The sequence below is a fragment of the Perna viridis genome, chromosome 7, assembly GCF_037379345.1.
Source record: "Perna viridis isolate PV_CMFRI_1.1 ecotype Kerala chromosome 7, ASM3737934v1, whole genome shotgun sequence".
Lineage (NCBI taxonomy): Eukaryota > Metazoa > Mollusca > Bivalvia > Mytilida > Mytilidae > Perna > Perna viridis.
The window spans coordinates 43,835,479-43,850,461 of NC_142451.1; the positions used below are offsets into that span (position 1 = coordinate 43,835,479).

Genomic DNA, 14,983 nt, shown 5'->3' on the forward strand with positions numbered 1-14,983 from the left:
ATCATTGTGATATGTCAAAAACTGGCCTATATATTTCGTAAACAAATTCAAAAATATCGCCTGTATATTTCGTTTAAAAATTAAAAAAAAATCGGCTATATATTTCGTATACAAGTTTATAAAATCGAAATCTTCGTTGTCTATTTTTCACCAAGATACCATTTGGGTTCATCTGTTTAAACGGCGCGGTGTTTGTCGTCTGCTTTTAGATGAAATTTATGTAAATGCGCACTAATGTTCATTACATCCAGGCGTTACCTCCCATACGGCCAAGTTATGAGGAAACGGAAACCGGGATACAAGCTCTAATTCAAGATTCGCCTGTTTAGCGTGCTTTTTTCGAAGATTCATAAAACTCAAATGGACTATAGTAGTATTTAAATGTCTGCTTGCAAAGTGGGGGTATGTAGGGTCAGTATTCGTCCTTCTGTCCGTATTTCCTTACACAGAGGGGTACCATCCCCTAAGCCGCAACTCCTCGTACATCACTGAATGAAATGTGATGAAACGTTCACATAATCTTTATCAGATATTGAAGATATGCACTTCCTATTTGATATTTTGATTTGAACGGTTGACTTTTTATTCAGGTCTCATTTAGCAAATCATGGACTACCGGTATGTCATTCCTCAACATGGGGGAGTTGGTTATCAATTTAGTGAGCATTGCTTACAGTTTTTTCCAAGTTTTTGTCTTATACTCTATTGAATTCCTTGTCTTTAAAGTATTTGTACATGATTTATGTCATGAAATAAACACTATCTTAGTGTATGAAATATATAATAAGGACTACATTTATATTACAAATCTATATTTAACTTAAAGACAACAAAATTTACAAGTACATGTAAACATATATTTTTAACGTGTCATCACAGATTGACAATACAGTTCTATTCCAAGTTCGACCAACCCCTCAGTAATGGAATTCTATATATCATAAATCACATAGATCAACTGTCTCCACCCGTGAACTTTCTAGCGTAGCCTTGACCTTCTGGATTCAGGGTCACTCAGTAGTATTGGGACATTTTGTAGAAGTGGTTTCTGAGTTCTGGATTTCTGTTTTAACACAGGTTGCATGTCAGAGCACATGTTTCCATGATGTAACTCTGATAAAACGGTATATTGCACATTCCAATCTGTTTCCAGAACATACAGCCTTCCACAGAATCAACACATGGTCCTTGTCCTAAAACATAGACATAGATAAGAATTAATTGGATAACACTGCATGATAATTGCAACATATGTTTTAATATGATTAGGAGCGTAGTAGAGTTTTTTCACAATCATATTTTTCATGTTTTTTTGTCTACTGTCCCTAACTTTCTCAAGTCGACCATAAACATAGCTTTATATGTTATATGTTCTTTCCGTTAACGACATTGTGATGCATTGTTTCGGTCCTGTAGTGCACAAAAATAGCATTTTTAAGTTAGAATTAATAGAATTCAATGGTATGATTGAAACAAATATGATAGGATAATCTAAGCTGACGACAACTGAAGCCATATACTAATACCACCACGATAAAAAAAACAGCGGTGACAGTCTAGCTATCAAAGCGAAATAATAGCTACACCAATTTCAAAGCAGAACACGTATATGACACTAGCATTCAAGAAAATCATTATCAAAATCGATACCTCACCTTAATAAAACAAAAACAAATGAATAAAAAACAAAACGGCTAAAACTAAGCACTAACCTCCTGCTGCACCGCCTGCTCCACCAGCTCCACCTGCTGGGCATTTATTACAAGTCCGGGGACATTGTGAAGCCATTTTTGTGGAGTGTTTAGGATCCATACACAGTTCTCCCCATGTTGCACACCAAGTCTGCCTATCCCTGCAACTCTGCCCAGCTCCTTGTTTAGGTTGAATACCAGTGGTCCATTCCCACAGATTAATCTGACTAAATGGTGTCTTGCTGATTATTGAGTTACCTAGTTGTGAACTTCTCATACCACCGGTGGAACCACCACTTCCTCCTTGGACTCCTCCTGGGGGTGTACCGACTGATATAGTTGGCATTCCCCCGATAAATTCTATTCTTGGTATTCCAGGACTACCTCCAATTGTTGGTGAACCTGATTGTGACCCGCCTGCGCCGCCACCTACTGGACTTCCACCCATTGGATCTAATGGGTATGGCGCACCTCCCATTCCACCGGTGCTGCTCGGACCTCCAGGACCGAGACCTTGTAAAACAGGACTGCCACCTCCACCCATCGGACTTTCTGGTCCATGGCCTTGTCCAACAGGGCTTCCACCAGCTCCACCTGGCAAAGGAGCACCAGGGCCATGTCCGTGTCCGCCAGCCTCACCGCCTCCGTGTAATCCGTTAATAACAGCTTCGACTCCTCCAGGCCCTGATCCAACAGGACTGCCACCACTATTTGTCATAGGACCTCCAGCGCCAGGCCCATGTCCAGCAGGACCACCTGCACCACTTGGCATAGGACCTCCAGCGCCTGGCCCATGTCCAACAGGACCACCTGGCGCTGGACTTCCTGCACCCGGTCCATGTCCAGCAGGACCACCTGGCACTGGACCTCCGGCACCCGGTCCATGTCCAGCAGGACCACCAGCAGGCATTGGTCCTCCGTGCCCAGCAGGGCTATGTCCGACAGGGCTACCACCACCAAGACCGCCTGCTCCACCATGAGCCCCACCATGCACCGGTGTACTGGGTGCTGGGCCACCTAAAATTCGCAGCAAATATTTTAGCAAAGGTGCAATTTCAATGAAAATTCCATAGAAACCTTAAAGTATTTTTAATCTTGAGATAAGTGATAAGACACTGCAAGTTGATTTTTCTTCAGTTAACAATACGCTTTCTTTTTTATGCAAATCGTAGAGTTCATAACTAATCAATAAAAATTTATTTTTAATTGTGAATCATTATAAATTTTAGCATGTTCAATTATGATTTCTTTTGAAGGATTTATTGTCGTGAATTGAATGATTTAATTAGGCAAGGATGATAAATCGTGTTTAAATCATACATACTCGAACATAGTCCTCGGTGACATGTCTGTCCTCTTTTACACTGTGAACACTTTGGCCCAGATACATATGGTAACTGTCCAATAAAGTTTCCGCTGGAAAAAATATTTCAAATACAATAAGAACTCCAATCAGTTTTCGTACTGCAACGTTTTATTTGGTTTGAGAAAGAAAACACGTTCAACGAATGCTTTGCTTCTTATTAAAACTGTAGAGTCAGTAAATCTGCCTCAATCACTAATCCATGGGGTTCGAGGTTTAAACCCTTCCTCCCCATTCATGTCAGAAAATATTTTAATTTCGTGAAAAATTTGGGCAAAATTGAGCAAATAATAGCACCTCCTTCTACTGGACTCCCTTTCTGCGGGCAAAATCTCTGGACCCACATCCACGCCTGATGATTTTTTTTGTATTTACGTAGCAAAAGCATAGCATGCAGTTACATTTTGACAGTTAGGTTTTTAATTAAGTAGTTGCTGCACTCTACAAAACTTACGCTGGACTGTAAAAACAGACGAGGAACCATGCATTGGCCATCGGTGACCCACCGCCCATAGAGAGACTTGGACAACGTGCCATTCCACAACCGACATCAGTTGTATCAGCCCAAACCATCTGAGAACAAACAACAATCACACATTTATCTAACGCATTGATTAAAATAAGATATTTAACTGATAACAACGGTGCCATTTTTGTTTTTGTTTTGTTTTGATTGGTTTTGTTTTGTTATGTTTTGTTGTTCTGTGTTGTTTTGTTTTGTTTTGTTTTTTTGTTTGTTGTTTTTTTTTTTTATCTTTTTGTTGTTTCTTTTTTTTTTTTTTTTTGGTTGTGCGAGTGTTCTGTCTTGGTGTTTGTGTTAAAATTTCATAAGTGGACAAGCCTGTCGAAACAATAATGACTCATGCATTCAATACATTTCAAATAAAAGGCTACCATTTTTTACACAAAAAAACGAGTATATTATAGAAAAATACCATTTATTGTACTTTCAAAGTAAAGCGGTAAAACCTATGTGCATCATGTCAAGTAATATATTCTTAAATATTTTTCTATTTTTTTTAAATGTGAGAAAAGCATACACAACTTAGCCCTTCGTCGACTTAAATGAAATTACCTGTGTGTAGTGTCCTGTTGCTTGTGAAAATCCGGAAGTTCCATAAGTATACTGTCGTTTTTCATCGGCCCACATTTGAATTCCTACAGATATTAATCTTGTATAATCCCACGGAGCTGTATGCATGGCTAAATTCTCCCCTCGACCAGCATTTTGATGGTCAAACATACATTGACCTGCCCATGCTGTTGCTTCTCTTTCCAACTGAGTGTTCCATTTCTATGAATTGAAAAAAAATAAATATCGGTAACTTGAATGGTGCAATAAAAAAAAACATCACGTCAATGTTTAAAGTTTCGAATTTTAATTGATAAATATCAAATACTACATATAAATTGAACAGAAAATCACGTTATCTTCGATCGTAGAATTAATTTAAAAAACTAAATAAAATAAGATCTTTTTATGCAAGCAACTTTACAAGTTCTTACCATTTTTTGCATGTTAGCTGCTGGTTCCATCCGACGAACATCGTTATGTATATTCAAAATCTGCTGTTTATATGCGGTCATCGGAATATAAGCACTGACAACACATACAGAAAACGCTAAAAGTCCTAAATTCACAAACATCCTGCTCATACTTAAAGTCTTACAACACAATATAGCTTTCTCGAACGATGTCAATTTCTTATATAGATTTTGGTAAGCGTAGGTGATTGGTCGGAACTTTATTGTCAGGTAATTATTGGCAAAAGGTGACAACAAGGGAAATTATGATTATTTTATTTATGTGTTATTCTCCTTTATGATTATATTTGTTTACGCACAGAAAATGTATGACAAATAATCATATGTTTTGTAACATTACGCTGTACTGATGTATGTAAACGAAAAACGCCAACGCAAAAAGGTTACTTAATTGAATTTAATTATGTCTGTGATTTTTAAAAATGATGATAAAAGCATAAAAAATGAAATTGCACTTAGAGAATTTTCGTGTACGTGCACTGGTATTTACTTTAATTCGAACTTATATGAACTTGGTTAAGTTCAGATGAATGTGAGCTTATAAATCTTACACTTATACTAGTAATATATATATCTTTTTTTAATAATTTATTGGACACAGGAAAGGTTGATAATATAAAATTTGAATTTGAGGCTCAAGAATAGCGTGTTTGAAATAATTTGGGTCTCAAGGTGATGTAATTTTCAATATAAATGTAAATTGTACTGACGAAAATATTAGCAAAATACAAGGCCAAGAATGGATATCCTTGTCCGTCCCCACCAGTGACGAAGAAATCAGCATTACAACGTGTTAATCGTTACACCTTCCATTTAACGTATTACTTTATTCTTCAGTCACTTATATGAATTGCTAAGCGTATTAAGTATGGTAATTTCTAAGAAGAATAAAAAAATCAAGATCATTTTAATGTATTAAATGAGGCAGGTGTAACCTGTAAGAAGATAAGTTGAATATATTGATATTTTATGCCTTTAACAGTTTTGCATTAACTACGATTTATTTTTCTTCATAATTTTGCGAAGTTTTAAGGTGTGAGCTATGGCTTTGAACATTTGCTAAAAGTAACAAAACTAGTTAAGATCATTTCTCTGTGTTAAAGGCAAGCTTCCCAACAGACTGAAATCGGGCTCTCATGTAATGCTTCTAATGTCATAGGTTAAATTTGTATAGGTTACCGTCATGAGGACTTTGTCCTCCATTATTCTGCATGAAAAAATGTACCCTTGTCTTTTTTAATTCTAAGAAAACCATAACGGGAAAACAACAAATCGGCTAATTGCATTCACAACTAAAAAAAAAACTGAAAGAAAGCCATGGGTTTATTCTACATTACATTCAAAAGATGGTAAAATATCTGTGCAAATTGGAAAACGTGAATTATATCATACACGAACTACCTTGATCCTGTTAGTTCTTAAAATATGCAATGCAATTCATTACAAATAATGAAATATGCAATATGCGTGTCTTTTGAGTCTGATGTATAGCAAATAAATCAAAATATTGTATACAGCATACAGTGTATGCAATTATTGATAAACATCCAGATATAGATTTACTGTTCTAAGTTCATATAAGCTTTGATCCGAATGCGGAATGAGATTATCTGTGTCAAAGAAAATTCGCATCCTACCGAGAAATGTAAATTAGGTGTCTCCAGCATGAAAATTACAAAGTGAACTTAAACATTTTTGGCATAACACATTAACTTGACAAACAATTACTGTGTCGGACTTATTATATACATAGAAAGCAAAAATGTCTTATGAAGGACACAAGACGTAGTACGAAACAGGGAAATGTTACCCGATACGTTACATTTACTTGGTACCACTGAATGATATGTTTCATAACTATAATATCAATTATTCCAGACGTTTCCTGGCATACTTCTATAAGGATATGGTTAAAGTGTCAAGGCCACTGTATATATGAAGAATGTATCGTTCATTAAAATACTTTTTGTGTTAGGTGTATAAGACAAGGTTCAAATACTTCCTGTTAGGTGTATAAGACAAGGTTCAAATACTTCCTGACAAATTATCCACATTTATAGCTAACACTTCTCTACTGACTATTGTTATCGCGTATCATCTTACAACTAAAGGATAAAACAATTTCGTATTCTGGTATTTTTAGAATCACGCAAGTGTTGATTTATTGGTGGAAAGACACTATATTTTTGTGTTGTTCTGAAAGGTTTGTAATTTACCATAAACGTCTTAATCAAACGAAGTGAAATTTTCGATTAATTAAGGGAAGAAAACCCTTATTTTGCGAAACTTTTACAATACTTTTACCTCCAATATATTTTACTAAAAGGTTTTGTGTAAAAAAAAACAATCGACGAATAAAATACTTCTAGCAAACTTACATCTATTGTTTCGTTTTCACTTTCAGTTTACCCCTATGCTGCTGGAGTATATGAGGCAATTATTTCGATCGCTGTACCTGTGTATAATGCTGTTTTGAGGCCAGCTACAGCCTACCCTTGTGTGGTGAGGGTTTCTTCGTCATTCATTGAAGACCAATGGGTGGCCTTGAGCTGATATTTTTCATCCCGACGGGGTTGTTGCCTATTTGACATATTTACCATAACCATTGTCGTTATAACATAAAACTATATTCATGTATGTTACATTTTTCAAATACGCAAATCGTCTTACTCTAAATATGCATGACTTTCAGGCGGACAGATATTAAGTAGCAGTCTTTCTAAAAATCAGACAGCAGGTGATTCATGCATGTAAAAAAACCCACCGAATTGAGTTTTATTTCTTGTTCAGAAACAAATTCGGATCAGATAACCAGTCTTAGTTTTTCATATGGTTGTTGCGCTTTTGAGATTAAAAATATATAGATTGTACATGAAATAGGCACTCTGCAAGAGTTATTGTTCTTGATTTGCTTTCATTTTGCATGATTTTAGTAGGAGATGAATGTATGAAGTGTAGATCTGAATGCAGAAATGATAATCGTTCTGTGAAAGAACATCGCACCTTCGTTTGAGTATGTACAATTCCGGACTCACTTGAAGTTTGCCGATCTTGGCCGATTGACGAACTGTTGCGTTACACAACAATATAGTTCTAAAATTTCAGTATATTTTCGAAAAAGAAATACGCTTATTTCACTAATATTGTACAAATGTACGATATCAAAAGATGTAAAATAGAAAAACATAAATATATATTTCAATCATCATCCTTGCATAGTCATCCTAAACCGACCTAGAATCCTCAAGTTTTGGGTTTTTTTTGTGATTTATCAAGTCCATACATATATCTATGCCGTAAAAAAATGAGAAAAATCATTGATTGATTCATCCTCCCAAATCGGGGTTTTCAGTCCACTCTCGCTCCCCAAAACCCCTGACATCACTCATTCATATTTATCGGGTATCGTCCAGCCAATTCCGATTGGTTGCTTCTTCGGATGAGAATCACCAATGAAAATCGATTTAACATAAAATATCTCTGGAAAGGTAAACAATAATACGAGGTAATGGACGATCCAATATGGTAACTGAAAGTTGTATGATGTCACAAATGATGCAATATGAGCAAAAATGATACCTGTAGATTCTGTGTAGAGTCTTTACTAAAAAAATGACGTTTTGTGTAGCCACTTTGTAAGTTACATCGAAGAGTTTCTATTACGAGTGATTTGATTGGATTTTTGATCCGGGTTAAATTTAAGTAACTCACTAGATGGTGCTGGATGATACCCGCTAAATATGAATGAGTGATGTCAGGGGTTTGAGGGAGCGATAGTGAACTCAAAACCCTGACTTAGGAGGATGTGATTGATTGAGAGTTAAGTTAAGCAGAGTATTGAATTAGCCTGGATGTTTAAGCCAGCCAAAATCAGTGGCATAGAATATTTGATAATTAGCGACTAACTAGTTTTAACAGACCCTTTATTCCCGTTGGAAACAAGGCAGTACCATCTAGAACAAATTTGATGTTAAAAAAAACCTTTATTGGATAAAAGTCCCGAATTGCTTATTGTGCTACTGACAAGCAGGAGGCATTAACAACCAAAAACAAATGATTTTATTTTGTTGTGAAAGTAAAAACATAATGTTAAAAACCGCCACATTTACATTTATCTAAAAGTTGATAATTGTCACAAACAGTTTATGGATCAAAGCAAGATGTACTTTCACTAGGCAGGTGTTTTTCTTCGTTTGAATGATAGATGATATTGATTGAAATCAAGATTTATTTACTTGCTAAATCAACTATACCATTTACTTTTATTTTCTTTTCTGTCGGATTTCAGTATTGCAACAATTTTTAAAATAATTTGTCCTTAATAATAGTATTTTCACGAAACCTTTTGATAGAAACGAAAAGAGTGAACATTTTCTATATTTACATACGCATGTATGCATGTATATGCCTTCTCAAGTTTACAGAATAGCTGCAATAACGCTTCAATCATGACTTATGAAATGCCCTTATGCAAGCCCGGCTAGAATGCCTGTATCTATTGTGGAGACATTGCGGACATTGTACTAGCGAACTTCCTCGTCTTTCACAACGGAGCCACTTATCATAGTCACGACTGAAACGCCACGGGGAACCTCTGGCTGACCTCCGTATGTGAGTTATCCCCCTTACATTCTCATACAGTCGGGTGCTACACCATCAGTCGATTCCAGAGCCGATGCAGAAATATATTAATATCAAAAAGAGCCATGTATACTCCGTCCGTTTTTCAGCAAATGACTTCACTGGAAAATAAATTAGATTTGACAGGTGTTTTGCAAAATCTTTTTAAAAAACTGCTTATGGTGCCGTTAAATCTCATAATGAGCTTCTGCATATAAAAGAATCGCAGGTATTCACAGAAATAAAAAAAATCTTGCACAATTTTTACTTTTAAAATAGAAATAACTAATCGATAAGGAATAACTCAAATCAAAGTTTCTATTATTTTTATTTTTTTTCGATGGAGAAGAAAAAACTTTTGAGTAATGACGCTAAGTTCATTTTCCTAGTTATTTTATCTATTTTATCATTCTTTATTGTGTATACTTTCATTTTTTTAATTTTTTTTTCATTACTTTTGACCGATCTCGGATAACTGCTAGCCAACAAGCTTTGATAATCAATGCAGACTATTGTAACACGGAATGTGCTCGACTTAGTGAACACAACATAATCATATATTTGCTTTCATGTTCGAGCTATATTTTGATGTTTGACAACTGTGTACTTTTAACTTTTTGTAACATTGTTCTCAGACTTGTTACGTGGTCATAACAAAAACAACTTCGTAATATGTCATTGACATAAATAAACATAGCAACACTGCATCTAAAATAGAAAAAGAAACAAAAACACTATACGATGCCCGACGCTCCCTACTCAAGCAGTGCTAGAGGTTGACTGGCAAGCTATTTTCTGACTTGGAGTATGTAGGAACGGAATAGAAGTAGACGCTCCCCATCCCAGTAATTTATATATTGTGGAAAAAATTCTATAATAAATCTGTCAAATATCAAATGGCAAAGAAACTGCAGAAACAATTATGAATGGACAGGAGGAAAGACGAATGGACGGACGGATACTTTGATCAGATTGTACTTTCCGAAAATTAGGTAGAACTATTGACCAGGTATGTTATGTGTGTGTGTGTGTGTGTGTGTATGTGTTAGAGTTTTTATTTATTTTTTCTCAAAGGTTCGAATTTATGAAATGTCTGTCTTTTTTTTCATTACAACACAGCGTAGTTTAGCCACTTGCCCATATGTTAATGGCAATGCCCCATAAGCTTCTTGCTCGATGGCAATTTGTTTTAGGAAAATAAAAAAAAAACAAGAAAGTAGACCATTACATACTAAATTAGACTTCTAGATTTTAGTCCGCGTTGACTATTTCGATTTACACGAAAGACATGATAACCTAATAACGCCTCTACTTACATTCATAACTACATTCTTAGTGGTACAAAAATGTACTCATAATTGTACGTTTTCCATTCATTCATTTGAATTTACCCGCACACACAACTTCTCTTATCATCGCCTCTTCTTATTCTCCTGCATGAAAAATTCGTGTGACTGACACATACTTTTATATGCCCCGCCTCTTTGGTGAACCAACCAATCGGATTTGGTATCTGGACGAAATTGACACAAAGGTCATCAATTTGACAAATCGGAGAAACTGACGTTTTTCAGAACTGGTGTATACGGTATCAACTGTAAAGAAATAAAAATGGTAAAAAATAAGTTCTCGTAGATCTAAAATGAAAAGAAATAAAGAAAGCCAAACAAATAAATATATCCTCTAAAAAACGACTCAAATATATTTTTAAAAAAGGCAGGCATTTACTAGTCTGAAAAGCATTAAAACCAGGCGCGGCTGCCAGTCTGAATGTCTTGCCAAGCGAACGCACATCACATAAAATTGTTAAAAAAAGTTTTGTTTGCATTCATTAGGATAGATTTTTAACACATTCTATCCCAAAATTGTTCATGTCTCGCGTCGCTCAGCCTTTACTTCAATTAACATTACCCCTGACCAAAATCCTAGATCTGCCTCTGCAAACAGGTAAAAAAAGCTGGAAAGACAACAAAATCGATCGAAACGAACGCTAAACTTAAAATAGTTCGAGTCATGAACACTCGGTAATTCATATGGTGGCAGATTTGGCTGTTTTAAAGAGGTTATCATTCAGTTGCCATTAGTATAAATTTATGAAGTAAAACACTGTAAATACCTACAATAAAAATGTTGCACTTACAAGATTTTAACATGTAAAACCCTTAATTTGGATTATCTCCATTTGGAGTCCTCCGACAGTAATTATTTTTCCTTCATACACATCTTCATATAATATCCAACCTTCATATAAAATTTCATCAAAATCCCTTCAGCGGTTTAGGAGGAGTTTTGCCTACGAGTTTAAACACATGTAAAACCTTCAATTTGGATTATCTCCCTTTGAAGTATTCCGACAGTAATTATATTCCTTTATGCACATCTTCATATTATACACAACCTTTCTATGAAATTTCATCAAAATCCCATCAGCGGTTTACAAGGAGTTGCGCCTACAATGTTAAACACATGTAAAACCCTTAATTTGGATTATCTTCCTTTGGAGTCCTATTCGTCCATGCACATCTTCATATGATACCAAGCCTTCCAATAAAATTTCATCAAAATCCCTTGAGAGGTTTAGGAGATATTGCGCTTACAAGATATGTGGACGGATGGACGAACGGACGCACAAACAGGGTGATCCCTATATATCCCCAAACTTTGTTTGCGGGGAGGGGGTATGAAAAGACAATGAATATCAAGTCATAATAAAAAGCCAAAGCAGACGCAAAAAAGTTAAGTCCATTGGATGCAACTTCGGGTGTGCACCCTCCGCTGTTCTAAGGGATTGCTTCCATTATCAAAAGTAGAGTCCGACTGGTATAAAATTTAGTATTCTTATACTTGTCAGAGTGGGAGTCTAACCCTATGATAGATCCATGTTATAAACATTGTATGTGTGTTTCAAGACCCGCATGATCTAAAAACAATAACTTCCTACCGTTGGTCATACCTACTGTTCGTGAAAGATCATATTCGAGCAAAACAAACAAAAAACAAAAAAAATTAAAGCTTATAAGTCACCTTATATCAATATACATGCGAGAGAGAGTATTAGAAGCGAAATTAAATAACCGCAAAATTTGATTGTCATCCTTAATCGCTGAAATAAGTATCCGCGAAAATAAATTGGTTTACAATTTTATTTTAAAATATTAAAAAAAAACTTAATAAAAATTGTGAAAATTGAGGGTTAGATGCTACTGCTTTTTTGAGTGCGTGTATTTTTATCATAGTCCAAAAATGGGGTCGAATAGGCGCACATCAATCTCGGTCGACCTAAAAATTTTGAGACCAACATCAAATATTCCGAACAAGATTGTCCGATGTGATCTACGGCATATTGTTTTAAAAGATCACATGAGCATTCATACTTTATGTCAAATCTATTGTATTTCTTTAACAAGGCTAGTGACATATCCCATAATATACCGGGTTTGTACTGAATGATTGAAACACATAATGAGATTAAAAATCATTGAAATTACAAGTAAATCATTAATTTTAGTTGACTATTTATTAGATGCATAATTTAACAATAAATTATGACAGAAACTTCCTGCGGTGAATTTTCAAATGACACGCATTTAAGATCCGTAAACGATATTTTTGACAAATTAAAGTAGGGTAAAATTCATTTTATTTGGACTGTACTTTCATCCAACCAAAAAAAAAAGACGAAACCGGAACTTAAATATTCAGTTATAAAAAGAACTGGAGAGGTGCAAAAGTTCTTCTCGCCAGGAATGTTTAACTGCGAATGTTCCCATTTTTTACAGAAATGGTTGCTGCATTTGTCGATCAAATCTTAAAACCAACAAATTGGAAATAATTATCTTAATCACAATTTAAACTTTGAAACTTTCAGATTATGTCGTTTTCCCACTAAATTACTCCAATATAATGTGCCAGACGGGACAGCCTTGTTGAACCCCTCTGCTTAGTCTACATATTTGATTATCAAATGACTATTGCAAAGAGGATTAATTATGCAAGTAATCATCACATCAATCTTCGGATTTAAACTGCATTGAGATTCGATCATTAACCGGACCTTGCAATTTGAAATTCTAAATCGTTATATTATTTTAAAATTTATACAATATCTTTTAACAATATATATTTCAATACTCAATTAATTGCAACCTAGTTCTTGCCCTATAAATCAAGATGAAAAGCACACAATGTTGTCATATTTGACATCAATTCTAATGACATAAAGATAGTTTTTTTACCAAGTGTGTCTTGTGTCTGTTCATTTGATTACCGAACAAGAAAACGTCAATGCCTATGATGAAAACAAGGAAAAAGTCAGTACTTATTGTTATTGGAAAATGTTCTTGGGCAGTCATTTCAAAACTCCATACACAATCTAGAATTTAAGCGTTTGCAATCTTACGTAGGATGTATGACGAAGCTTTTTTTAGCATGAAATACTCGTTCTTTTGAACAGATCTCCCATGTAACGCCTCAAACTTTGAATACACTAAAAATCTATCTAAATGGCCGTTGAGTCAATTGAAGTCTACATGCAGTTTGTACCTTTACCACTATCTTAACAGTTTTGTATGTTAATGATTATTTCCTAACTTTCAAGTGCACGTACATTCTTATAGAGCGTTCCCTTATTGGAAATCCTGGTAATTAAAGGTGTTTCAGAGAGGTGAAGATTGTTGCATTTATTATAGAATGGAAAACAGACAGAACTGTATTGTGGTAATTACTCCGCAATGTTCGTCAGTCCTTGACCTTCTGATGGGTGTATCTGCAAACACAAATGCACTGTATGAACAACACAAGGAGGAAACCATGGCGTAGTATAAAGTTTCCGATGTAATCATAATCAATCATTTTTGAAATTTAAATATGATATTTATTTGATATGTTTACAAACAAGTTGTGGTTTAACCTTAGTTACGACAAAAGCCAAATAAAAGCGAGATTGTTATTCTGAATTTAACTCGAACGTTTGGAAACAAAAATTTCAATGCCGTTTTACCGGTACATGCCTTGGGCTCCAATCCTGGTACCGACCATTTTAAATCAAGTTCATACATTTTTCACACATCCAGCATACAACCTATTTTATAAACACTCACATTACGTTTGTAATATGCAGCTTTAAATTAATGTTTGTGTTTAACATGATATTTTTCTATTTTTTATTATGTTAAACTTGGACATTATAAAACAATCTTGGCCGAAGATAAACCAATGGTTGGCATTGTATAAAATATTAGTGCTTTGTTTTAAAAAAAAAAAGAAACGAGGAAGAAAATGTCGAAAACCAACATTTCATTCACCACTATTTTTTCTTCTCATTTTAAGGGAGTACATCGGACCCACCCGCTATGAATCCGCACCTGAGTGAAAACGACCTTTCCGACCAAGTACAGGAATATAGCTGATGAAAGTATAAGAAATTCCCGAACTAGGGATAATTTTCCATTAGCATTCGGAACCAAGCATTTTTGATTAACCATCATGGATAGACTAGAATATGAGCTCACATCGCCACAATTAGCATGCGATGAACCCAACATGTATCTTCTTAAGATTATTTCAAAGTACTTTTACTTATTGAATTAAATACTTACATGGAAGTTATCAATCACATTTATCAATAAAACATATTAGAGGGATACCACGAAGATAACCTTTACATCCGGTAAGGTTAAAATACATTATATTTATTAATAATAACAATATGACGATAGCGAAACTTCATCCATGAGTACTGAAAATTTGCTATACGTGACTGGCC

General features: G+C 34.9%; 1 protein-coding gene across 1 annotated transcript; it reads right to left on the bottom strand.

The window, feature by feature from the left end:
- Positions 1 to 795: 795 nt before the first annotated feature.
- On the bottom strand, positions 796 to 4,809 carry LOC148612841 (uncharacterized). The gene is made up of 6 exons (XM_088594662.1): positions 4,561 to 4,809; positions 4,130 to 4,348; positions 3,509 to 3,627; positions 3,016 to 3,107; positions 1,713 to 2,708; positions 796 to 1,193 (listed from the first exon to the last, which is right to left on the bottom strand). The coding sequence occupies exons 1-6, from the start codon at positions 4,708 to 4,710 to the stop codon at positions 1,069 to 1,071; spliced, it is 1,701 nt and encodes a 566-aa protein (XP_088450788.1). The 5' UTR covers positions 4,711 to 4,809; the 3' UTR covers positions 796 to 1,068.
- Between the last annotated feature and the right edge of the window lie 10,174 nt (positions 4,810 to 14,983).